At 35.5% G+C, this 27,946-nt stretch overlaps 2 protein-coding genes across 3 annotated transcripts; one reads left to right on the forward strand and one right to left on the reverse strand.

The window, feature by feature from the left end:
- Positions 1 to 13: 13 nt before the first annotated feature.
- Positions 14 to 7,547, reverse strand: LOC106153480 (uncharacterized). The gene is made up of 4 exons (XM_013527420.2): positions 7,320 to 7,547; positions 6,979 to 7,067; positions 2,073 to 2,127; positions 14 to 1,331 (listed from the first exon to the last, which is right to left on the reverse strand). The coding sequence occupies exons 1-4, from the start codon at positions 7,452 to 7,454 to the stop codon at positions 1,224 to 1,226; spliced, it is 387 nt and encodes a 128-aa protein (XP_013382874.1). The 5' UTR covers positions 7,455 to 7,547; the 3' UTR covers positions 14 to 1,223.
- LOC106153479 (uncharacterized) lies at positions 7,120 to 27,622 on the forward strand. Of its 2 annotated transcripts, none has more exons than XM_087016784.1 (23): positions 7,120 to 7,277; positions 7,768 to 7,905; positions 8,867 to 8,983; positions 9,171 to 9,352; positions 9,876 to 9,949; positions 11,334 to 11,490; positions 11,852 to 11,907; positions 12,266 to 12,377; positions 12,614 to 12,708; positions 13,156 to 13,198; positions 14,120 to 14,278; positions 14,943 to 15,018; positions 15,366 to 15,460; positions 15,975 to 16,065; positions 16,386 to 16,492; positions 16,663 to 16,758; positions 17,810 to 17,904; positions 20,166 to 20,297; positions 23,361 to 23,508; positions 23,706 to 23,819; positions 24,478 to 24,587; positions 24,940 to 25,060; positions 25,384 to 27,622. In XM_087016784.1, the coding sequence occupies exons 2-23, from the start codon at positions 7,845 to 7,847 to the stop codon at positions 27,013 to 27,015; spliced, it is 3,873 nt and encodes a 1,290-aa protein (XP_086872910.1). In that variant the 5' UTR covers positions 7,120 to 7,277; positions 7,768 to 7,844; the 3' UTR covers positions 27,016 to 27,622. The 2 variants fall into 2 exon arrangements, with proteins under 2 accessions (XP_086872910.1, XP_086872911.1); XM_087016785.1 differs by having other exon boundaries at positions 7,121 to 7,277; positions 14,120 to 14,263.
- Positions 27,623 to 27,946: the final 324 nt, after the last annotated feature.

The raw sequence follows: 27,946 nt of genomic DNA on the forward strand, positions 1-27,946 counted from the left end.
AAGAACGACCACGTTTCTATCGTTTTAAAAACTTTATTTCCAGTGTCAAACCAACGCGTTATTGATTCCAATAAAATTACAAGAAATCCCAGCAAAAACAGCAAACAGCAAAAAATGAGTTATATAAATGTGCGTGGCTAACAAACAAGTAATGCTCAAAATGCTCAGAACTAGATGTGCGCTTCAGTTTTGTGCTTTTTGAGATCCAAGGTTTCCAAAAGAACATCAATGCACCCAGTGACTCTTTTTCCTCCTCCTCCTCTGAAGGGAAATTTATTGATAAGACTAAAGTCCTTTCATTGATAACTATGAATACGTCCCTCTTCTCGGTTGTCCAATAATTCTGAACACTGACTTACATAACCATTGTTGAGGGGAAAGGAGGGAGTGAGCAACTACTAACCCCCAGCAGGTGGTATTTTTAACAAGACAAGCTAGCCCCGTTACAACAGAGGGCAGCAAACAACAAGACAATCTAGGAGCAACCTAGAGATTAAACAGCATCAGCCCCCTACATTAACATAAACACACACATCAACCTCTCGCTGGGTCAGTTTCCAAGAAACAAGGCCACTGCCCTCTAGAGGAAGACCATATTCTGGCAGTCAATGGCTGGTTATGATATAATATACACCATATTGTATTTACAAAAGAAAAGTTACAAAGCTACAGTTATACGGATTTACCATTACAGACACCTACATAGACTACAGACGTGGTCAGCAGCCTTACGTACATTCAAGACACAAGGTGGGGGAGGGGGAGGAAGAGAAAGGCACACTAGGACTTGATTTCAGAGAAAAATTACTACCTACTGATTCTGAATGAGTTTTAGGTCAAATTTAGTTTAAATACTCTACAAGCACAGTTTGGTGGATTATTGTTTACATCTGGGTGTATGAAACCAAAGCTTTTAATTGGTAAAATTAACAAAGGTGAAATTCAAAAAAATTGATTCACTCATTTAAAACACACACAGGTATGTCTCCTTGATGTTAGAAAAACACTTGCAAATTCAGAGGGAAAATCCTGCTGAATTCTTCAAAGAAAATGGCCCAGAATTCTATTTCTTTTCAAATCAACGTAACAGGATGGTTTGTACTTAGATTGTCCCTGTGTAAACATGAACAGTTAGGCTGCATATCTGATTCTATAACAACTTGATTTAACATAATCTAGTGTAATTTCCTATTCAATGGACAGCATACGGCATGGCTGTCAGACTATTCTTCAAACCAGCCTTTGTACTGCTCGAATCCGGAATACTTCTCGACCTCAGGCATGGGTGTGTCAAACGTCCTAACGGCCCAGTCAATAGTGGGAGAGTAGAACTGGAAAACGGCAGAGAAAAATGTTTGAGACAAGGCAAGACATAACATCATCAGTGATCCACAAAGCCCATTCCTTTCTGGCGTCAAACTGACGCATTCTCTTGTTTTATTCACAAAATTTCTTCCAATAACAAGGACGAATAAATATAATTTTCTATTGGTTTCTTTTGCCAATTGGAAAAAAAAAATCACATCATGATGGAGCATTGCATTAGCTTATTAGATCACAACTTTTAATTATATTTTTACTATCTGATACCAGAACATTGCACACAGCTGTCAAAGCTTTTGAGGTCAAGTTACATTTTTAAATAAGTCCTAAAAATTGTCATTTAAACTTTGAGAATAGAAGGTAACCTGGTTTTGCTATTATGGTGTTAACAACAAAATTACATGGCATTGCTTCCAAAAACAGCAGATGCAGATGTCAGCTGTCTTAACGGATAGAGTCTGTTCATTAAAACCAGGTTCTAAAAATTCCAATTTTAGGCAATGTCTCGCCTTAAATTTTTCACATGCCTGTGATCAATCAATTCATTACCAAACTGATGTTTTTCAGTTAATTTAGCATGAAAATAACAGTCATCACAAAGAATTGATTTGAATCAGAGCATCTTGTTTCATGATCTTTATAACTTAAATGATGCCCAGACAAAAGAAAAAAAAATTACGTATTTTTATGTCTACTGACCAACAATAAATACTTACTTTGCCTACCTAATTGAAAAATAATTTACTTACCCTGTAGCAGTATTTTTCGGGATCCAAGTCTTCTATTAAATTAATTTTGTTTAGTCTGGATTTAAAAAAGGACAAAGATTTAACAATATCTCATAATCCCTTTTAAAATGTTGGCTGATAAAACAAAAAGGCTAACCCTATATAATTCTTTAGGGGGGTTTGATATCATACAAAAGGATTTTTTTCCTCTAAGATGATGCAGATACAAACACTGTTTTTATCTCTCATCTTTACGTTTCTGACAAAATTAACTGAATTGATGAAAAAGAAGTAAGTGAAATGGAATTCTCAGCCGTTTTTCATTCAAAATAAAATGTTATATTGTCAAAGATACATAGTGAAAATCAACTAGAAGACTCAGTCTTTAAGGGTCAAAACACGGTATTTGAAATGTCTCTGACGGGACATTTTAGAGACAATTTTAAAAATTACAGTTGGTAAATTATCCACATGGTTACTTTTAAATACATTTTTATTTAGCTGGACCATAAAGGATTATGTAAAACAAGCAGCTAATTTGTATTGAAATAAATGTGGGAATTATAATCACTTAAAGGTCGGTCTCTGACGGGACATTTTTGACCCCTGTATTTTTTTACTAAAACTCCAATGCAAAATTCTCTTTGAAATTTCATTTAATCAAGACTTTTGTAATTCATATTGCAAGGTACAAGTCTTGGGAAGCAATTAATGCACAAACAGGCCAGTTTTGTTTACTTTCCTTGGCAGCATGGGTTGTTAAGTGTAAAAAGTCATTGTCTCTGACGGGACGTCTCTGACGGGACACCTTTGGGCACTATTGAAAAATCTTAGAAAAGAGGTTTAAAAAGCCACATTTTTGTATCTAATGAATCTTACTTGATGGCTATTGCAAAACAGCATTTCTGTACATTAGAAAAATCACCAGATACATATATGTTTATAATATTAATTAATTATCATGACACGGTGATAAGGCACAGTATAATTTTCACGTAATCCACTGTCCATTACTGCTATTTCTCAATATCAATCAACACTGTTCATGATAGTTCACAAAATAATTCCTGTTTTTCATTTAGTCTTAGAACACATATCTTTTCTGCACTTTAGAGATTTTTTTCCACCAGTCACATTAACAGGTGATGGAAACAAGTTAAGTCCACGAGTGTCTATGCTAGGCATTGGAAGGACTTCCTTGGCATCTTTTACAGGAATCCATGCTTTGTCTTCTGTGGCAGGGTACACAAAGATTCTTTTGCCAGAACCTTCATTACATAAGAAACTGACTTCCACTTTGCCATCTTCAGTATCATGGGTGACCTGACCTAAGAATAGTTTTACTCCTTTCCTGGCAGCAAACTCCGCAATGACAAAATCTCCCTGGTGAGACTGAGCTGTGCCTTGACTGACATTGTCATAGTGCGGATGTGCAGGCAAATCAAAGTCCACAGTCATATGAATAAGTTTAGCATATTAAGAGGGTTGCTGGTACTGAGAATTGGTTGACACAAGTACATGTCCACGTGACTGGGGCTGGGGCTGAAGCTGTTGGAAGTGTTGAATTCCTGGAACAGATGGACAGTTTTCCCAGCAACTGCTGATGGGCGCGGTAGCTGCTACAATATCTGCTACAGACAGGTACATTACGTTGACATTGGGGCATAATTCTTTGCCAGCCAAATAGAATTGGTAAGGTGTATCTACAACCATTTTTCTCTGGAGCACAGCTCCCCAAACCTGATGTTTCATTTCCCCTATGATTCTATCCACTGGTCCTTTGCCATGGGCAGTGGTATAAAAAGTACCACAGCGCTTCCATACCAAAATCTCATTCATGATAGTACCATGTTTAGACAGTAAAAAACAACTTTTGAATTGAATGGGGGTTTGGGCTCCGTCTGACCAGTAATGGACTTTGCTGAATGATTGCTGGTGTTGGAGGTCTTCGAGAATGGCCTTATTACAGGTGAAGATGGACTGTTTGTTATGGTGCAGATCATCAGATACCACAACAATGTTACATATGGTTGGAGCTGGAGGTCTCCTTCAGACTCTGTTCTAAATCATGCACATGCAGTGAACAGAATTACCTGCTCACAGTTCTAGTGCTTTGACATGATCTCTGACGGCACATGTCAACACCTAATTACTGACAGTCAACCTAGCTAATAATCAGTAATAGTTAATGAATTACCCAGTAATGATCAGTTGCAAAAGAAAAATAAGAAATGTAACACACCAGAACACTTGAAAATGATTCAATTGAAGATGTAAAACCTTGTGTTTCACATCTGTCATAGAATGTCCCGTCAGAGACAGAAAATGTCCCGTCAGAGACAATGATAAAATGTGGCAATAAATTCACTGTTAATTGTTTTAATTTTGTAATTTTTAGCTATTATCATTAATTATTATTATTTAAAAGAGGATTTTAAGTTTCATTTATACAACCTACCAGATGTGGAAAATGTGAAAACTTTTCGAAGTCAAATGTCTCTGACGGGACACACCACTCCTAGTGCTAAATAATTTTTTACTCAAAATAAGTGATAGGTGGCAGATTTCTATGTTAAACTATTACTTCTGATTAGTTTAACATATTTGAGTGATAAAAACTTGAAAAAACAACCTAATATCTGACTCAGGCCAATATGACCATATGTCCCGTCAGAGACAATTTTTTTTTTCCTTTATGTTTCCCAGCGGCTCACAGAAAAAGTACTGGGAGTATATCAATGAAACTTACATTGTCTGAAAATTTGATTTGTTTTCTACAAAAATGTAAAAATTTTAAATTTCAATAAACAAAAAAAAAATTTGGACACCCATGGCACCGTTACCGTGTTTTGACCCTTAAATAAATTCCGCTCATGCGCAGGTTACTGGCCCTTGCGTCATGATCTGAGTAGATTTGACCTGGTTTTCGTCTGTTTATAGCGGGTGTATGATTTTATATTGGTCAAACTGGTAGATATACAGATGAATTTCAGGAAAGTGACACCCCTGTTGATGGGAAAGCTGGTTGGCCTCACAGTAATGTGCGTGTTGAGGAGATGAGATGTAAAATAAAAATTTGAGAGCTGCCGCACTGCGGCTGGTTCAGCAACCGGTTTTCATTTCCAACTTTTTGAGGCCTTTGCTTTCATGCATTAGCACCAGACAGTACATACCAGAATCGTCAATAGGAGTGCTAATGCAGACATGCTGAAACTGTCGGTCCGATCGGTCATGACCGGTAAAATTTCTCTGGACCGGTAAAAAATTGTACTTAGACAAGAATTTTAGGAACCGCCATTTTGAATTGGCAATCATCGTCCGATGTACTTCAAGAATAAAATTATTTAAAAAGCCACATCATTTTTTCTACCATGTACTAATCACGTGACACGTAAAAACCGATCACATTTTGGTCACATTCACTTTACAAAGTACGCTAGCCAATCGTAGTATCCGTCTCAAACGAATGGGTAATTCCCCATGAGGAATCCCCCTGCTCTCGATATTATGTGCGCTGTCATTGGCCTATTAGTTGCGACATACAGACATCTATCACGAGGGCGGTCCACGCTGCCAAGCACATGTAAACTTGCCAGGGCAAATGTTTACTGCTTAACTTGGACGCCCGACTCCTTTCTCAAGAACAGTTATTCATATAGAAAGCCAGGATAGTGACGCTCGACCTTCAAGGTACGTAGACACTGTTAGTTGTTCTTTTTGGGTAGTGCCTTCCGCATATCACCGATAGTTTGGCAGTTTGGTCGCTTCCTCGAACCTACCGTAGAAACTTGATCCATGGTGTATGAACATAATGTTTTACAGATTTTAAATATCCAGTCACCATTAACGCGATACCAGTACTGGTTACAGTTTTCACATCATCAATATTTTTAATTATTTTAGATTATGGTATCGTTTAGTCCTGATCAGGAAGCCGTTCGTTTCCATGCAGAGGAGACTGATACAGTGCAATGGCTAGCATGTTTCATGCAGTAGCACTCCCATTCGGTCTACAATAATATCTAATATGTACTGTTTGTGTAGCATGAAAATATTTGCAAATTATTTCAAGAAAAGGAGAAATTGAGCAACAGCAAATATTACTATTGTTGAACAGTGGAAATGAATTTTTTTTTTTCATTTAATTTCTAAGCAAATTCATTTCAAATTGAAACGACTCAACATTACGTTTTTGAGAAATTGATCATGATAAAAGTCATAATTAATCTCAGTTAATGGCATAGATGTGAAACATATGATGAATCCCTTGCTTTTTTACCATATTTCATTAAAACATACTATAATACATGTATTTATGGCACTTGGAAATAGTGGTGAGAGCTGGAAGGCATTGCATGGTGAGTGCCAGGCTGGCAGCAGTGAGACACTTGTCAAAATGGCAAGTCTTGAAAAATTAAGCTGTACACCCAGTACCATTGAATTAAAGGACAAAGTGTGAAATTCAAGGACTTTCAAAGGAAAAAAACAAATTCAAACTCTTCCTAAGGCCTATTTGAACCCTGCAACTTGTGAAATGAGAACAACAATAAAGCAGTGCTTCCCAACTTCTAAGTGTCAGTTTTTGTTTTTAAAATATACAACATGCCCAAATTATTGATAGTATTACTGAATATGTATTTACAAGTCTGAGTTACTTCTGTGTACTACCATGCAAATGAAACGAATCCATATTTGATGGAAATTTTCGGTCCGGCAAAAGTCCGTTCGGTCCGGCAAATTTTTCATCACTGCCGGTCCAAATGTCCGGCAGTTCTGAAAAGTTTTCAGCATGTCTGTTTTTGTGCTAGGGGACTATGAACACCATTTTAATCAGGGGACATTTGATTTTCTGATGCAATTGAAAAAAGGTTGCTTCCACTCAAAAGTTCCATAGACTCTTGAAATATACTATGAGACGTATACTTACATAATGTCAGGGGCAAGATAACAAGTCCTTGCTGTAAACCAGGCTGCCAGCGCAGTTGTTGCAACAGTGCATAAGATCATTGGAACCATCTGCAAAACAATAAAAACAGGGGAAAAGGTAACATAATACTAATAATAATAATAATGGAAGACAAACCAATTTTTTCTGCATTTGACATACAAAGTCCTCAGACTGTATAATTAATTTTTTTTCTTTTTAAGGATAACTTTTAGGGTTTGTTTAGGTAGCAGAGCAACTGTATCCAGCAGTTACATATGGAGCTGTTTCGACGTCAAGAGGTATAATGTTATAATTTTAAAAATCTTTTGAAATTTTGTTACCGAAGCATGATGTCTCTTCGCGTCTCTCCAATTAACCCCATTTCCAAGTCCGAATATCCAAAATAATGACGTTGGCTCCCTTGTTTTTAAGGCTGATTGGATTGTGTATTTCGTATCAAACACTGCATTACGCATCGTTGCGGCCCCTACTACTAAATGCTGTCACCCCAGCGCTATGTACGATTCAAAGATGGCTGAAGGTAGATGGCTGCAAAAAGAACAATGCCCCGTATGTAGGTCATTATATACTCTCGTGTATATTTTAAACCATAATTCTCAAACCGCTGTATTTGTCAGAATATTGTCAAATTGGTTTGTTTTGTTTTATTAAATTAGAAATCAGAAAGATCTGATAATTAACAGATTGTAATAAGTATATGCATGAGAATAGTTTTGTTAATATTACCAATACCACTGAAACTATCTCCAATTTTTTGACTCGTTTCAGTAAAATAACCCTGTGTAGCAATTAGGACATAACAAGTGAAATCGAGGTCCGTATCTTTAGCGTAAGGAAAGTACAAGATGTCTGTTGAAATAGACGAAGAAACGGAGTCCAGTGTCGGGTTTCTTTATCGTGCAATGTGTAAGTGTTGCATTCCACAGTTATACGAAAAACCCTCTCTGTTGAAATTCAATTCGTGAAATCACACACTTATATGAATAATGAAAAACGATATATCATGTTTCTGCATTCATTCACTGCCACTGGTACACGTACAGTAGATTATGTGCACGGTTTTGGCAGTCATAACGTGTGGTTTATTAGAGTTCATAAGAGGCTTCTGTCATAATAATAATTCATATACCAATATTATTTAAGGGTTTCAACTGTGGCTCTTGTATGATCTGAGTAAATAACAGAAATTATGGGGGTGCTAGTGCCGATAACTTTAGCACGAAAATTCATGCGTTAGCACTCCTATTGACGATTCTGATATGTACTGGCTGTGCAGCACGTGAATTTTAGTGCTACCGTAACTTGAGCTACATTTAACTATTTACAGTTAGTGTGGTTGTATTAATTTGGATAATTTGCCACATGTTAAAAAAAAAAGAAAAAAAAAAAAAAAAAACTCGATGCCCAAAGTTATTCCAATCCATTAGTTACTGTAACAATGATTTGATATTTATAAATTATAGGTGTTTTTGTACATGATAGAAAACTAATCAGCTAGTTGACAGATTCAGCTATGACAAAGATTTTGATTTTATCATTTACTTTTTAAAATTAAAATGAAGGAATGTCGCAGTAGTTTTGTACCTGATGCACTTTAAAGGGCAACATAGTCAATAGTACGGTTTGACTGTATGAAAATACACCGTTTCTATAGATTTATTCAGAAAAAGAGAGAGTGAGGTATCCATGTATTCTGTCCTATCATTAATAGATAATGTCATAATATATTTTCAACTGATACAAATAAATTGACAGTAAAGTGAAAACCATAATTTTACCATTTGGTAATAAGCCTGGTTTTTTTAAGTTAAAAAAAATATGATGCCTCATGTAATTACACTGTGTCATTGAATAATTTCCTGTATAGTGGACAGAGATCCTAAGAAGCGGAGGGTTAAACCTGTTCAGAAACATATGATGCAGCTGGATTTTGGCCCAGATGACAGTTCTGGTGATGAAGACTATGAAGGAGAAGAGTTCACAGGTAAGATGATGCAATTGTGTGCACTCTTTGGACTAGAAAATGTTCTTGAGACTTCATATATATAAACATATGAATAATTTTTTTAGTCTTTTTTCCCCTAGATTTTCCACCACAGTGGTCCTCTTGTTCTTATAGTAAATTGGGACTGAATATTACTGACTCGATTGTATTTTTTTGTGTCCTTTAGACTCGGAAGAGGACAGCGATGATTCCACGGGTAAAGGGTCCCCCAGAGCAGCTGCTGAGGACGTGGAGGATTGCAGCGAGGAGGATATTGAGGATGAGTCAGATGAGGACGAGGAGGAAGGAGAGGAAGAATCCATTGCTGGCTTGATAGAGAGAGCAAGACAGATGTCAGACCAGTTAAAAGTATTTACTGATTGCTTATATCCTTTCACCCTCTCCCTTTGAAATAGAAAGTCTCAACCTTTTTTTTTTTTTTTTTACATACAACTTTTATCGTTTTTTAAAAGACGATGATTTTAGAGAACATTTTTCTTCCCTATTTTGTATATTTTATTGGCTAACTTAACCTTTATCTTTACTTGGATTTGACCTTTGTAACCAGTTTTGAAGCTGTATAATGCGTACGTCTCAAATCTCTCCCCCTCCCCTCTTGAATTCCCCTACAGACTGGCACTTATGATTTATTTTGCTCGTCTCTCTTTCTGTCCTACAAATAATGGGAAAATGATATTGTTAGATAACTGATGAAAAATGTGAGGTGGAATGAAAATTTGATACAGTGACTGTAAAAAATTTGGTAAAGTTCTGATGAAGAACAGACTCCAAAGTAACCAACCAGTAAAGTATGACTTATTGATTGCACAATGACTTACTTTGTATATTGAGTAGTACTGAATATTTTCTAACAAAATTGCCTATTTTTTAGGTAGAAGGAAAGTCTGGGCTAGCCTCCAGCAAAGTCAAGATTTGCATCTGTTGCGTTTGCTTGGGAGAGTCGAGGTAGAAGTGTATTAGTTTTGTAAAGTGTAATCCCTAATGCTGTACAGTAATGGAACTCAGATGTCATAAAACATGACTGTCAGCATTGCATGCTTTTATTTAAGTCTACATGGGGTAGTGATATCACTCACCTATTTAACCAAATGTTAAAACGGACTTAAATTGGCTCAACAAAATGGGTCGTTTTGGTCAAATTTAAACCATTTGGAGAAAATAGTTGTAAAAGGTAGTGATTTGGCTGAGTGAAAAATATTGCTAGCAATACTCCCAATCTAGAAAATGTCCATGGATTTGCAGGAGATGTGGTTTAACTTTTATCAATGAACATGAAACTCTTTGCCTTGAATGCTTTGTTAGAAAGCAAGACAGAAGTAACAAAATATTGTGATTATACACTGTTATGCAAAATACTAAATTCTACAAGTTGAAAAATTAACCAGAAAAAAATCTGTTGATAATACAATTTCTGTCAGGCATTATATGTTGCTGCAATGAAAGCATTAGTCTGCCATTATTTCTGGCACTGCTCTCTTCCAAATCCCACAAAATGCTTGACTACACGCTATCATCTTGGATGATTCCCATTCAGTATCTATTATTCAATATAATGTAATGGCATTTATGGATATTTTTACTCTTTTTAATGACTGGTAAGGACTCCATAATGCCCTAGCAGCTTTGGGCATTATGGAGTCCTGACCAGTCATTAAACATTTTTATGCACACTCAATTTTATGCCCCATTGTTAAAATTATTATTGCAACTTGCTTTTAAATCACATTCTTTACTGTATAAATTGTTTTAAAAACTTGCTATATAAAGAAAAGAAACTAGACACCCAAAGCTGGCAATTGGTAAGTGTTACATTAAGCATGACGCTGGATTGTGACCCTGCTAAATTACATCAAAAAGAACCTGAGAGCGTATGCCACTGCAATACCTATACAAGTCACTGTAACAATAAGATTTTTTTTAACTTTGGAAATGTAACCTTAATTTTAATTTATGCAAGTGAAGATAAAACTAAAATATCTAATTAAAAGTCCTATATCCTATATTTCAAAACATATTAGTATCAGTAGATGGATGTGAAAATTTGTTTTGACAATAGATTTGAAACTGTTCAGGCCTTACCCTTTCTTACAAAATTTGGTTGGATATTTCAAATTTTTGCAGCAAAGATTACTTTGAATTCTAACTCATTGCCATTCACATAAATATCGTTTTTGAGTTGATGTCAGTGCATGGTATGTGAATTGGGGTTCAGAATGTATAATTATAGTTACTTAATCAGTATGTTCTTACTTTTATACATTTTTGCATTGGCTGAAATTCATACGTATTAATATTATAATATATAACTCTACAATTTTTTTTTTTTCAGTGACGAAGAAGATGAGATTGTGGAATGTGATGGCTGTGGGGTGTCGGTCCACGAAGGTTGCTATGGCATCAGCGAATCCCATTCCATTGCCAGTACGGAGTCTTCAGCCAGCACAGAGCCATGGTTTTGCGATGCTTGTAAAGCTGGAGTGAGACCTGTAAGTTGGTCAGCATGTGTTTCTTCTGCTAGGTGCGCATGTATATAGCATACTATGTGACAAAGCTTTAAAATGTATATTTTACTTAATAGGAAAATTTATGGAAAGGATTTCAAATTGATCAATGTGCTGTACTCCAATCAACAGTTCACCAACATAATAAATGTAAGCACGTAAAACATAATCTTGGATGATTTTGATGAAATAAATTTTATTTTTCTCTTTAAAATGATCATCCTGTATTAAATTTTGTTACAAATTTTTAAGAAGCAGGCTGTGTAACAGACTGTGTTCCCACAAACTACCTAGGCTAAATGCCAGGGGATTATCGTTTTTTTTTTTTTTTTTTTACAAACTTCAGAGCTGCGAACTGTGCCCCAATTCTGGTGGAATCTATAAAGAGACAGACACAGGGAGGTAAGCCATATGATATATTCTATATTCTTTATTTTAGACAGTTACTGTCAGCATAACACATATTAAATTATTATTTCACAACATGCCCCTTTACCTAACTTTAAAATTTGTTTTAGGAAATACATGTACACAACTGTTAATAAGATTCATTTAAAAACAAGGGAAGAACCAGGGATGAATATTAACAGGTTTTTGTACTTCTACTAAGCAATTAACATTGATTTTGACAACTTTTATGAAACAACATTGATTATAAAATAGATAGCAGACACTGATTCAAGATAATAGTCACATATATTATCAGACGTACTGATTTGTTGGCATTATATTTATTTATTTATTTATTTATTTATTTAAGATGGGTCCATATTGTATGTGCCCTGTACATTCCTGGGGTTGCCTTTGGTGACGTTGATAAGCTGAGTCCAGTGACACTATTTGAAATGTCCTATTCTGTGTGGGGAGCCAAGGTAAGACTTATAACCATTATATGGATTTTAGCATTCTTATGATCTGATAAGGGGAAAGAGAAGTAGTTTTACAGGATATGTTGTCAAAATAAATTTTGACACTGTATTTGTGATTAAATTAAGTGTGGTGGCCCATTAGTAACTTAAGTTTTTATATTGATTAAAAAACGTTATTACTTTGGGGTGTTATCATGGTAGAATTATAAATTTACTTTTAAAAAGAGGCTTCTGTTTAGGCGTGTAGTATCTGTGAAGATGAGAGGTTTGCCAGAACTGGGGTGTGTATTAGCTGTGACGCTGGCATGTGCCGCACCTATTTCCATGTAACATGGTAAGTTGAAACTGGTGCTCCATGGTAAGTAACTGGTAGCATTAATTTTATTTTTAAACGTTATCCTTAATTTACATTCTGTGAAATGTCATGGTTTTATCCCAAAATGTACAGCCCTATTGCATTGAAAAATTATCTGCCTGTTTTTTTCACGACAGATTGTTGAAAGAATGCCAGGTGGTTAACGTGCTGAAAATTGATTCCTAAGTGCATTCCTAAGTTGCTTTTCTGTGCCAAAACCTCTGGGAAACCAGGGTCTTGAAATACACTGATCCAAAGCAGAAATAGTGATCAAATAGTACTGGGATTATATTTTCAAATTTTTACTGGCCTGATTTCAATTTCACTGGCATTTGGTGTGGAGTTCAATATTAAATATTGCAGACTGATTGTCATATCATAACCTTTGGAATAAACAGTTAAATAATGGTATCATTCTCTTTGAAGTGCCCAGAGGCAAGGCTTGCTGTCTGAAGCATCCCCAGATGAGGCAAGTATATCATAGGAAGCCAAGTAGAACAACAAGTTTTCATTTAACTAAAAGTCCTTTATTATGAATTCCGACCTGAAAATGCCCAAGTCTGAGTCACCAGCTGGTGTATGCCATGCAGGCTATGGCTAATGGAGCTTAAACTAACACTTGAACAAAGTATCTAGATAACAATTTTTATAAAGGAGGCATCTCTCTCACTTAACATAATCATGTAACAAAAGTAATAGAGTTGTTTCAAGTTTATAAAATATGCATGTGTAATGCCAGTCAGTTCTCCTCCCACATATTAAATTATATATAAGCTTGATTAGTCCCGCAAAAAACTTGTTTCCTCATGAACTCAAATAATGAGGACCTTTTAAGGGCACTTGTAAAAAAAATAAAAAAATATCAAAAGGCAGTTAAAATCTAAATTACTGGGTTAACTACATAGTTAACAAGCGGGAGAAATATGCAAAATAAATGCAAGAATTGTATTTGCAGTAGCTGTAAATTATAAGAGAGTGATTTCAAATATTTCTGTTTTTATTTTTCAAATGTACATATAATTGTTCTGTGATTCTTTTGTTAGAGTAATATGAACAAAGCATTATATTTGGATGAGGGTGCATGCATATAACCTATCACTTATTTCAGTGGAAACAGTCAGATTACCCATCTCCTTCACTGTAAAGTGGTATTTATTACAAAGTTAAAGATAATCTGAAAGATGATCTGAAATAATTGTTTTATGTAAGAAAAGAACTTTGCCCCTGGCACTTAAATCTGAGTTTAAATCTTCATGTTTCCAAAGACTAATCTAACACTACCGTATTTACTTGATTAAAAGTGATCTCACTTATAATAAAATTGCTGTTGTTACTTATTATTTAAAAAATCGGCAGTTTTCAAAGCAGCCTGTCGTATTTTCCATTCCAGGACATTGCAGATCCCTTTTATGCCTACTGTAAAGTGCATGCAGATAAATTTAGCGTCAAAGCCAAGAAACGTAACTGGTTGGCCATTCAGTCCCGTGTTAAACAACATGCTGAAGAAGGCAAAAACCTGGACAACAAAGAAAAGGTTGGACCATATAAAGTTAGTTCATTGTTATTTGTTTTCTTCTCTTAGAGGTTATTGCTGCCGCATCCTAAGCTTCAGTGCAACATATTGTTGCTCATGGCAACATAATATTTTTTATGATCATGGCAGGCTGGGGTTCTGTAGCTGCTGTTTTATTTTCGCTATATGGTGGGGGGGGGGGGGGGGGGAGCATATTCCTACTACAAAATCTGCACATAGTTTGGTCAGAAATTGTTCTTGTGTCAGTATGTGTTTTCTGAAGCAGAGAAGATGTTTGTCAGTAAGTGCATGCTGCCTGTGCTTTTGCTTACTATTGACTGGTCTAAAATTGTCTTAAAGTTTGTCTTTGGGATTGAATATATCACCAGTGCTGTTCAAAGCTTGCTAAATTGTACTGAGATGATATTTTATGTTGTTTTGTATACGTGTGTAATATTTCTAATGATGTTGTAATGGGGTCATATGTATGTGGCTATTGTTATGAGCTGTTTGAGCTATCCCTCTTATATGCCTAATTAAAAAAGTGCATTTGATCAGATTTTTATTGTAAAACATCCATTCATTGTGCAACTCTGTTAACAACTTTTTCAAATTTTTTTTTTTTAATGTTACAACTTCTTGTTCAAATATGTAATTTTTAAATGTTATCCTCATAATAATTTCTCCTCTTTTTTCACAGCTGAGGGTTGAGAGAAAACTAAGAAGGCACAGGCAGAAGTTTTTAGCTGCTAAGGCCAAAAGACCACCACCATGGGGTAAGAAAAATATCCAGCGACCCTTAATGCTTATAATAAAGCTAGTCTAACAACATAACATCCCAAGTAGCGATACTGCCACTTGACTTCCCAAGCAAGGGAGAGCGGACTGGAAAATGAAAACATTAAAAAAAATGTACAACCAACGTGAATATGATGTTTTAGTGAAAAAGATCTATGTATAGTACCTCCGTTCTTCAGGTAAAAGGTTTGGTCAGGTTAGCGCCACAGGGGTGCTACATGTAGCAGCAATCCTGATAAAACGGTTGTAAAGTCAGCATGTTTTTATCACTTGATTTTGTTCCTTATTTATTTATTTATTTATTTATTTATTTATTATTTTTTAGTTCCAAAAGAAAAGATTCCACGTTTTCTGACAACAAGCCCTGCAGCTGTGAGGAGAATGATGAAGAAAGCGGAGTTGCTGGGAATCAATCCACAGGTAATATTTGCAAGGTCTGACAAAAGAAAAAAAAGAGTTCAGGTGTTGAGAAATGATACAGGAAACCTTAGGTGAGTTGAGCTGGAATTTCGCCAATACATCATCTCATTCAATTATCACAGAGATGGTTGAGTTTTTTTAATGCATATACTTCAACATATCAGCTCAAATTAGGCTTATATGACCAACTGTCTGCCACTGAGCATGGGTGTGCATCTTGCTGCCACCTATTTAATCTGGCCAGTCTAAGATGGAAGTGACAAGTAAAGGACAGTCCATATAGGCTGGTAGAGAAATCGATGTATAATAAGTACTGTCAACTGGTTTTAAGCTGATTTTCTATATTCTTCTTCTTATTATTATTATTGTAACAGTTATAAATAACATTTTCATTCTATCCAACCACAAATATTTAATATATTTCTGCAGCATACGGAATAAGAATGCAGTTTGGTGCTTAACTAAAGATACGCTGCTTAACATTTCTGGTATTGTGATAAGAAAAATATTTCAGGTTCCTAATTCTGCCTGCAGTAAAGGAGAGCACAAAACTAGATGGCATATTGCCCCAGCTTTATCAGCGGAGTTTGCCAGTTACTATTTGGGTAAGGTTTCCATTTTTAAGAATTCAGAATTATATTACATGATGCTGCATTTTCTAACCTTGAGCAAGATTTTACATTAAAAGTTTTTTTTATAATGACAAATTCTAAAATAAAAGTCACTTTTATGAGTTTAGCAATATATTTTTTGACAATTTTCCATGTTTTTACAACGTGCTTGCCCTCTATTCAAAGTGATAATGTGTGGGATAACTTCAGCTATAACTTCTTTATTTCTTTCTTTTGTTCATATTTAAGTGTAAATCACTCTGTTTTTGGAAAACTGCTTTCGGACATTAAACAATAAAATGTCCTTTTTTTAGATCGTAATGTTAAGATGTCCAACATTAAAACTCAGATGAAAGAACTTCTTGTTCAAAACAACAAACTTCAGGATCAAGAAAGAATCCTAAGGCTCCAATATGATCAGGTATGAATACCATTAAATTCCCTATCAAAGATGCTGTACTTTATAAGCTGTTTAAATGTAATATTGAAAAAATAAGCTATAAATTGTGAGGCAGCTTGATCACGTTTATTGAGGATAACAAGTAAAAAAAAAAGTGTGGTCTTTACTTACACCTTTTTCTTTGGAAATAGGTATCTAGTGATGGGAAACAGCTAAATGCCATTAACAGTCGCCTGAGACACGAAGCTGAAAAACTGCAGAAGATTCTTGGAGATATATTGGGCAAGGTACGAACCGTTCCTCTGTGTTATTCAGCATTTAGTGCTTGGTTAGAGAAAAAAAGCTTGAAGAGGTGTGAGATCCTGTGGCTTGGGCCTTGCAAAGATCTAAGGCTCCAAATAAAATAACAAAATTTTTGAATATGGTTTGCATTTACTCTCATTTCATGGGTTTTACTGTTTTTAAAATCTGAATTGGGAAAGGTGCCTTAAAAACAGTGCTGATAACAGTGCTAAACGTTCTGTAAATATCTTGCATCAAAATTGATCAAAATCCCATTTTGTGGAATGTCTCAGTGACTGTCAAAACCATAAAATGAAAAATTGTGTTACAATATTTTCGGACTTACAAGAATGATTCTAATGACTCATTAGCTGCTCTAGTTTGAAAGCCTGTCTGATTAGATATTTTTTTCTTTTCATGAAATGTAATTTTTTGTGGATTTTTCATTTTTGGCATACTCAAGGTATAATGTGAACTGCCATGGGTCTGAAACCCAGTAGTAGCTACATTTTCTGAATGGCCACAGTAACAGTGACCTACTTAATTAACAATTGATGGCAATTATGCTGTTTAACAGTTTATGTAATGTTGCAAATGATTACTGCAGTAAAAAAAGTCACATGTTCAGAGGAGATGTGTGTGTAAAAACAATATATTTGTTCCACAAACTATGATAGACATCACTTCCTCACATGAATGTTACTCCCAGCAAAATAATAAAAAACACTTTCAACCCACAGGAGGTGGTTTTGCAGTGAAGGGTTTTAAATCTACCATCTCATTTTGATAGAATACTGGATTGTCAAGGCACATGTCACTTTTGATATTTGGTTAACAAGATAAGGATAAGGAAAGGCAGAACATAATGAATTTTAAATGAAATCTACAAACAGTTTGGTTTTGAGTTTATGAATTTTTGATGAAAAATGTTAAGCTTGACTACCATATCCTGTAAGACAGTCTTTTCCTCTTTGTTTTCGTAGTGAAAAGACAGCGTTGATATCTTATTGACAATTTTGGGTGATGTTACATATTTTCCCAATTTTATGATTGCAGAAACTACCCGTGCCAGAGGTTTTGAAGCCCAAGAAAGTGATAAGGTCACCTACTCGAAGAGAGACGCCTCGCTCTCCACCACCCATCATACATCCGTAAATATACATAAAAATAATTTTATTTCTTTGGTGTTCAGTTGAAAACCAAATGCAAGGAATTAATGTTCATCAGTTCATCTTTTATTCAAATTAATTGTATTTGAGCAAAGTGTAAGTTCTTTTTAGATGTGAGTTTTGTAAGTTCATGAAAAGGTGTGCTCAAGTTCAATATGAAACCCACTAGATTTGACATGTATATTTAATTAGGTCAACATGAAATACTTTGTGTGTAGATTCTAGATATTGTGATTTTGGTCATATATTAAGTAAAATTTACATTTATTGGGTTGTTTAAATTGCTACTCAAAAAGCAAAATTATGAAGTGCACAACAGACACAGGATTAGTCCGCGCAACACTTGAAAAGCTCTCTTGGTCCCATTCTTATGCCTGTTATTGGTTTTATTAATGATAAGGGGTTTAAACACAAGCCACGGAGACATGTTCTCTTACCCACCGTAACTCTCCCTGACTCTGTTTAGGCCTCCCATTGTGAGCAGTACATAGCAACATAAATAGAAAAATGCTGCTGTACCTGGAGATTAATCAACCACTTTATATAAAATATATGGATCTATTCATACCTACCTTGAAGTAATATTTATCAGCAAAGATGTCTTTCTAATGAAATAATGTTAAAAACACAAATTAACGTTTCATGTAGTGAAAATATTGAAGTGTGAGTTTGACTTTTCCTATACGATTAACACTAATTTACACAGAACAAGTTCAATCTCGCCTATACAATTAACACTTTTCTCAATTCCATGCAATTAACGTTGACAAAATTTCAGCTGTTTATTTGATGTTACAGTAGCATTCCAGGCCTGTAGCCAAGGAGGTTTGAGGGTTCAAAAGAACCCCCTTTTTTGCAAGGAAAAGGACCACTCTGGGTTCCGTAATTTGATCTTGGCAAAAAAAGGCTTCATGACAAAAGGTCCACATTTTCAGAAAAAGACCCCCCCCCCTTTGTAATTGCTGGCTATGGGCCTGCATTCTTCTAACTATATAGAGTGTCTAGGTAGGACCTGTAGGCCTACAGTCTTAGTGGACCTAGGGTCAGATTTACTATTTGCAATTTAATTGAAGGTAATAGTGTGACCCATATAAAAAGCCACTGAGGTACATAAGCCGTTTACTAATATCTATAGGCCAAAATTTCTTCTTCATTGCACATACCATATGTTTTAGTGCATCTCATATATCAGAGTATGTGCTGTATATATAAAAAAAAATCTATCAGATATTTTAAAAAGAAAACTGTGCAAGGTGGTATTGTATGGTGCAATGGGAATAAGATGAAGTTGCAAGAAACATAAAAAAACACAGCAGCTCATAATAGACAGACTCTGTGCATTATACACTTTTCATGGCCTAGAATGTGCATCAAGATCAATAAAATAAAGTAAAGTATTGACAGAGGTTAATTTAAATTAAAACTCAACTGGTCTATAATGAAATAATCTAACTAATTTCTCTTAACAAGATGGGTGATACAAGCATGATCCACACATCAAGGTAATAAATAATAGACATAATCTTAGCAAGATAAAGGAGCCATGTGTCCTCAACCAACAATACTAGTTTTATTTGGTTACATAATTGCTGGGGGTAGGTTTGGAAAAAATTTTGGGGGGGGGGGGATTGCATAGCCCCAGAGTGAACAAGCCAGTCCTTGTGAAACAACAGATTTTGTTGGGGATATTTCTTTCACAAATCCTTATTACTAATTAACAATTGCACCCAGATATATGATTCTGTGTAGAATCATTAGCTAAAAGATATAAGTGTAAATCCAGTGTAATGCATTGTACTAATTGACTGGGGAAAATGTGTGAGGCTCAAGAATTTTTGAGCTCCCCTCACACTTGTCATGGCACAATTGTAGAGCTTTCATGCATATACAAGAAAGCCACTCCCAATAGTTGTTAGTAGTAACAGTAGGTCAATACACTTCAAATGCAGCAACTTTGTATGATCAAATTGTCAGTTACTAAGTCATCTTCACCTGGGTTCACACTAGTGTTAAAGTTGTCTTATTGTATACACTATAATTTGTTTAAAGAAAATGTTTAAGAAATATCCCTTAAGGATGTTGTGACCCTTTGCCCAAAACTCCTTGTTTATTGCCTTGCATACATTCATTTGGGTAATAAATAAATCTTCAATGATCAGGATGATAATAAGGGAAAACAATATCCTTAAAGAAATTGACAATGTATCCATCAACATCTAGCCATCCAGACTTTCCATTTTCAGGTGTGGGATCTGCAAGACCAGCCGTGACCAGCACCTGCTTGCAAAGTGTGACTCTTGCAAAAATCATTACCATCTGGGCTGTCTCGATCCACCTCTCACCAGGATGCCCAAGAAGACGAAATTACAGGGCTGGTAAGTCCCTCCCACAATGCCCTTGGATGTTCCCACAATGCCCTTGGATGTTCCCACAGTGCTCTTGGATGTGCTTTTTAGTTATGACATTAAAGTGAGCCTTGCTGATTAATCAATGGTGTCATGACTAGTAATGATTATGTACAGACACAGATGTGTCTGTACATATTGCCATCACCTGTGTCTGTCGTCGCCGATGGCGATGCCGATGCCGATGCCGATGCCGATTCCGATGCCGTGCACTTTCCTTGTAAACACGATAAGTGGAGGGCAGTTTTACTTTTTGGCTTTATATTTACAGAGCTGATGAATATTCATAAAACGCAGGTCAAGTTCGAAAATCAGCATGATCGGGCCATTATTGTAGAAGTTATGCTGTTTTTTCACTTTTCAGCATATTTTTCACATTTCCTCAGATTCAATTCTTAGGCATGTTAACAGTCTCATTATTAAACTAATAAGATACGTAAAAGTTTTTGTTTGACATTTCCTGCATCTTTACAACATTGTTAGTTGATTTTGTAAAAATGATGGTAAACTTGTTATCGTGTATTGTGTAATAAAGTTTCAAAAATGGAAATAAACTCATATCATTGCAGTTTGTCAGATTCAATCATTCACTATGTTCAGAATCTCAGAATGGAAGAAATTGGACATTTAACACTGCTTTATTGATATTTTTCCCATCTCATCAATTTTCTTAGTTGATCATATAAAAATGGCATTAAACTGTTAATTTTGTTTTATGTTAAAAGTTGTTAAAAATGGAAAAAAAAAACATTTCAGAACAGTGCTGTCTTGTTTACATTTTGGCATTTTCAAGTTGTGACTTTGAAGTTCCATGGGCCTGAAGACCTTTGCTAGTCACATTTTCTGAATATCCATGATACTAATATTTTATTATTAAAAATTGATGGTCATTATGCTGTTAAACATTATGTAATATTGCATCAAAATTTGAAAAAAACTATTTTGGGCACTGCTCCCATGATGACCATTTAAGAAAAACCATGTCACTTACTGTTCTCAAACAGTACAGTAAATATATATATATATAGATGTGTCTGTACATATTGCCATCACCTGCGTCTGTCGTTGCCGTCATCGCCGTCACCGGCGCCGTGCACTTTCATTGTAAACACGATAAGTGGAAGGCAGTTTTACTTTTTGGCTTTATATTTACAGAGCTGATGAATATTCATAAAACGCAGGTCAAGTTCGAAAATCAGCATGATCGGGCCATTATTGTAGAAGTTATGCTTTTTTTTCACTTTTCAGCATATATGGAACACTGTAAACACATTCCAAGGAAAACCGATAGGCCTGTTGTCATGAAACTCACAGGAGTAATCTATCTTACTGAAACGCAGGTCAATTCGAAAATCGGCATGATCAGGCCACTATTTTAGTAGTTATGCTTTTTTTTTTTCACTTTTCAGCATATATGCAACACTGTAAACACAATATACGAAAAACGGATAGGCCAATTGTCATTAAACTCACAGGAGTGGCCAATCCTGCTAAAACGCAGGTTGAGTTAAAAAATCAGCATAATCGGGCCATTATTTTAGAAGTTATGTTGTTTTTTCACATTTCCTCAGATTCAATTCTTAGGCATGTAACAGTTTCATTATTTAATTAATAAGATATTAAAAGTGTTTGTTTGACATTTCCTGCATCGTTACAACATTGATAGTTGATTTTGTAAAAATGATGGTTAATTTGTTATCGTGTATTGTGTAATAAAGTTTCAAAAATGGAAATAAACTCATATCATTGCAGTTTGTCAGATTCAATCATTCACTATGTTCAGAATCTCAGAATGGAAGAAATTGGACATTTAACACTGCTCTATTGATATTTTTCCCATCTCATCAATTTTCTTAGTTGATCATATAAAAATGGCAGTAAGCTGTTAATTTTGTTTTATGTTAAAAATTGTTAAAAATGAAAAAAAAAAACATTTCAGAACAATGCTGTCTTGTTTACATTTTGGCATTTTCAAGTTGTGACTTTGAAGTTCCATGGGCCTGAAGACCTTTGCTAGTCACATTTTCTGAATATCCATGATACTAATATTTTATTATTAAAATTGATGGTCATTATGCTGTTAAACATTATGTAATATTGCATCAAAATTTGAAAAAAACCTACTTTGGGCACTGCTCCCATGATGATCATTTAAGAAAAACCATGTCACTTACTGTTCTCAAACAGTACAGTAAATATGTACAGATGTGTCTGTACATATTGCCATCACCTGCGTCTGTCGTCGCCATCAGTGCCGTCACCGGCGCCTTGCACTTTCATTGTAAACACGATAAGTGGAAGGCAGTTTTACTTTTGGGCTTTATATTTACAGAGCTGATGAATATTCATAAAACGCAGGTCAAGTTCGAAAATCAGCATGATTGGGCCATTATTGTAGAGGTCATGCCTTTTTTCACTTTTCAGCATATTTCACATATTGGCATTTTCAAGGTGTGACTTTGAAGTTCTACATGCTTGAAGACCCATGCTAGTCACATTTTCTGAAAATCCATGATACGTATATTTTATTATTAAAAATTGACGGTCATTATGCTGTTAACCAATATGTAATATTGCATCAGAATAGAAGAAAACAATTATGGGTGCTGCTGCCATGATGACCATTATGGGAAAACCATGTTACTTATGATTGCCAAATGTTCAAAAAAGAAATGCAGGACTAAAATGCAGCCTGAGTTGGAAAAGTAGTCTAATTGGCTTCTTTTTCTGGAAGTTATACATTTTCAAAGTGTGAACTTGAACTCCCATGGGCCTGAAGCCTTATGCTTGTTACACATTTTACTTACATTGGTATTACCTGTTGAGCATAATTAAAATTTGATGTTGAATTTGCAGTTTAACACAATGTACTTTTGCATCAGAATTGACAGTAGCCTATTTTGTGCATAGTTATTTCCTGCTTTTTGTCTGTACATTTGACAGCTTTGCTGCCTTGTTTTTTTTTTGTGATATATTTGTGTATTTGTTTGTCTTTATTTATTTATTTATTTATTTATTTATTTCTCATATCAGGCAGTGTTCCGAGTGCGTGGATTCCAGTAATGATGACTCTGAGAACATGGGAATAGATTCCAAGGCACCCATGCGACTGCGAGACAAAATCAAAGCTCCAGTCAAGTTCACCCCGCCTCATTTGCAGCCAGACTTCTTCAAGAATAAGGTAAGAGAAATGTTAACTCTACTGTTGAATAGATTTTATTATATATGATTTCAGTCATAGTGACTGTCAAGGCTTTAATCATGCAGTCACTTGCTCACTTATATATAATTATATAGATATAATTGCAGGTTTTTAAAATGTAGATTGTACAATTCACATTCTTTCTGTTATTTCTGAGCATTATTTTGTGTTAACAGAGAGACAAGAAAAAATACCCGAAGTCTAAAAAGAAAATCCCAGCTAAACGAAAACTGGAGGAGGGGGAAGAAGAGACCACAAAAGATGAACCTAAATCTGAAGATGTGCAGCCAGTAAGTATATATTGAGACTTTTAGTCAATGATGTATTTACATGTACGTTTAACTTGATAGTAACAGCTATGCTATTTCGCTCTTTTTGTGCCAGGTTTATAGCATCCAGTATATCTATTTTATGTTTGACCTAATTTTAAATGTTATAAAAACTGGAGTTTCTGCAACTGGGAATAGACTAATTGGCACCATCTAAGGTGGCCTAAAAAGAGGCTGACTGCATTGAATGACATCACAAGAGACTGCAAAAGGGTAAAAATTTGCATGAAGTGGAGTTTACTTTTTTAAAAGTCCCAAGGGTGAAACTGCTTCAAGAATATTATCTTAAAGATCAGAACATAAATGACCCTAAATTCGAACCATTGTGCATAACAGCAACAAAATTATCCAGGCATGTATAAATTCTTTCAGCTTTTATCCTGTGTTTTACTGCACTCCCTAGCCTGTTTTTTTTTACTGACCCAACTGTCCAACAAATCCCATGTTGACTGCAAGCAAAATGAATATAACAACTACAACCTTGTGTTAACCCAGTGCACACGGCAACACCTACCATTTTGACCTCCCCCCCCCCCCCCACACACACACACAAAAAAAAAAAGTTTAAAAATCACTTAAATAAAGAATCATGATTTATTTTGCATCTCTTACATTTAAGATGCCACCAAAGAAACCCAAAGCCTCGTATGTGAAAAAGGTGAAGAAAGTTGACGTCAGGACCGAGTGCAGTGTCTGCAACTTACCAGGGACAAATGGCAATCTTGTCAGGTAAAACAAACCTCATCAAACAAAAATTTAATATGATTAAATCTGATATGTACGAAACGCCATTCTATGAAAGACAGTATGAGGTCTAACATTTTGTCTTTATCCCATTGACTTTATCAGTGTGACTTGCTGTGAAGTTATAATAAATTCAGTATAATTATTATTTATTAATTATACATATTCTATTAAAAATCATACTATTTAATGTGCAATAGACCAAGATTTAATTTCTATTCTTTGTTGATTGAAATAACAACTGGATGAATCAAGTATACCTCGATATCAAAGTAATTGAGATTTAAGACTGCTACAATCTCGCACAGGTTCTCGTCATCAATATTTGTTTCTCCAGGTGTGACATGTGTAAGCTTTGCTTCCACTTCGAATGTCTCGACCCTCCCCGGAAAAAGACACCCAAGCAGCGGGGTTACTCCTGGCACTGCGAGGCCTGCGATTCTGGAGAAGATGAATCTGTAAGTAATGGCAGTTTGGTGGTGGGGGGGGATCTACTATTAAAATGTCACCTCTCCCTCCCTCCCCCCTTCTTCTCTCCTCTCCCTCTTGCCCTAGAGTAACATGACATGTTTACACACTGATATTTTTGTTATTACCAAATGGGGACGGCGCTGTCCAATTTCATGAATCAAAAAGGCATTGTTTAGAATCTTACTGTCTGTTGAAGAATATACTTACATGATAAACAAATTCATGAGTATAGCTCAGTCTTACTTTGACCAGTTTGTTGAATGGATGAGACATTAGACACATAACTTGAAGTTTGCTAATTTGTTTGCAGGAGGAGGAAGAGATGGACGTGGAAAATGAAAATGAAGAAGAGAACACCAAGCAGGAGAAAATCGACAAGGGGAGCTCCCCATCTAAGGTCAAAGGTCACAGCCCAGAGATCAGTCAAGAAGGCAGCACCAAAAAGAAAAGCTCTCCTGCTGGTGGAGAAGGTCGTAGGTCAAAGTCGCCCAAAGGTCACCCAAAGGTCAAAGGGAAGGAATCACCAGCAAAAAGCGAGGATAGCAAAAAAAGGAAACAGACTACACCTACCAAGTCTGACAATGTGGAAGAACATGATGTGCCCGTTTGTACCAAGAAAAAAGGCCCCTCTGGTTCACCAGGTTCCAGCACAAGGCCAACCTCTCCCAAATCTTCAGAGACATCAGATGGTAAAAAGGATTCAGCAGACAAAGTTAGTCCCAAAAGAGCCAAAAGCATGTCCCCAAAAGGGGAAGGGAATAATAAAAGGAGCAAGACCCCAACCAAAAGTAATTCTCCAAAATCTACAAGTCCTGGCATTCTTATATCACCTTCTAAAGACCTTCTTCTCAAAGCAAAACCAGTTATTGAGGTGGAGGATATAAAAAGTCCAAGTAAAGTTAAAAGGGAAAGGAACCCAGCTGTATTAACTGAGTCAAGTCCCAAAAAGAAGACGGGTGCTGGGAAAAAGTCACCTAAAATGTCAAAAAGTCCTGAAGAGGGAAAGAAATCTGCAAAAACAACCAGTCCCAAAGTCAAAACTAAAAAAGAAAGCCAAGGTCAGGTCAAGGTCACACCTGATAAGAGTCCATCAAAAGAAGACAAAATACCACAAGAGTTGGAGCCTCTGGATACTAAAACAGGAGAATTACGAAAAAGTCCTGGAGAAAAAATAGAACATGGGAATAAGAAAGATCTGCCTAAAATTCAACAAGAACCAAAGGCTTCCCCAGAGAAGAAGGCTAAAAGCAAGGCCTCAAAACCTCCAGAGACTGCAAAGTTAGTTGATGAAGGAGATGATGAAGGAAAAGCTGCCCAGGGAAGTTCAGCAAAAACTACACCCCCTGCTGGAAAAGGGAAAGGTACAAGAAATAAAACACCAGACAGAAAGAAAACAGGCAAAGGTGAAAGTGTCGGAAAGAGTGCAAAGCAGAAAAGTCCAGACGGTAAGAAACTTGCCAAAGAAGACAATGATGAAAAGAATGGAAAAATGAAAACACATGATGGAAAGAAACCTGAGAAAGATGAATATGTGCAAAAAGGGTCAGATCCCAAGATTCCAGAGGGAAAGAAACTTGGAAAAGATGACAGTGGAAAAGAGAAGGATTCACAACCCCCAGCATCAAGGAAAAAGACAGAAAATGTTATGTCAAAAAAAGGTGATGAGGAGTTCTCTGACAAGGAAGAAATGGAAGGTACTAAAAAAACAGAAGAATATGACCCCCTCCCAAAACCGACCTCAAGGAAGGTAGATGAAAATGAAGATGAAAAGAAAAATGTTCTACCTGAGGAATACAAGCTGTGCTCTGAAGAAGCTTCAGCTTGTCCTGGGGCAAAAGAATCGATACCATGTGACCAAGAGGAGCCCAAGTCTAAGCAAGTAAAGCCTTTGGTTCCAGGTGCTAAAGAGGACCAGGAAATTAAAACTGATGAAAACCACTAGATTTTTCACAGATTATTGCATGATTAAACCAAAACTGAACTTTTAAGGTTTATCATAGCCTCTTGTGCAATGTCAGTGACTAAAAAATTAATTTTTTTCTTAAGAGACTAAACGATTTTATATATTTTTTTCTTTTTTGAAGTTTTGTTTATTTATTTATTTATTTTTTTTTTTAGTTATTTATTTATTTTTTGTGAGGATTGAATTTTTCTCAGTGCATTTAATATTTAACAAAGTGAATTATTTTCCTCAAGCGTGCTGAAGTGATTCAAAGCAAAAAAAAGAAGGGTCTGCTTGGATATTGTTTTAACTCCAGAACTTGTATGCAGGAAAATATTTTTTTAAAAATTGCTTTCGTAAATTGTTCTCTTTTGCATTTATTTTGTGCAACAAACAAATCCCTTAAATTTATGCGAGATTTGTCAATATTTTACCTGGCACTTTCCAATATGTAAACAATTCTGCTACTGATGTTTGAGTTTATTAAATGTTAGCTGATTCATTTACTACATATACATGTACTATATACACATAACATTGTTTTGTAACTTGGTTTTCTTAACCACTGGTTAGTTGTCTTTTAGTTTTTTAATAAAGCACAATTAGATGCTTGGCGTTTGTGGACCGTACCTTTTCCCATGTTTTGAAAAAAACATAGGGTGAGCTGCATCATTTTACCGAGAAGTTTACCATTTGACAACAGGAATATTATTTTGACTTATATGTAGTAATATACCAACATACCACTTCAGTCCCACAGCCTGAGACAACTGAGCTGTATAGTGATAGTGGCTTACCTGTAAGACTACTGTGCGTATTCCGTTTATATATATATATATAGATATATATGTATACACACATATATTTTTCCCTTTCCTTCCTTTCTTTTTTTTTTTTTTTTTCATAAATAATATATATATATATTTCTGTG

The sequence above is a fragment of the Lingula anatina genome, chromosome 7 (assembly GCF_051362555.1).
Source record: "Lingula anatina isolate TDL-2025a chromosome 7, LinAna3.0, whole genome shotgun sequence".
Classification (NCBI taxonomy): Eukaryota; Metazoa; Brachiopoda; class Lingulata; order Lingulida; family Lingulidae; genus Lingula; species Lingula anatina.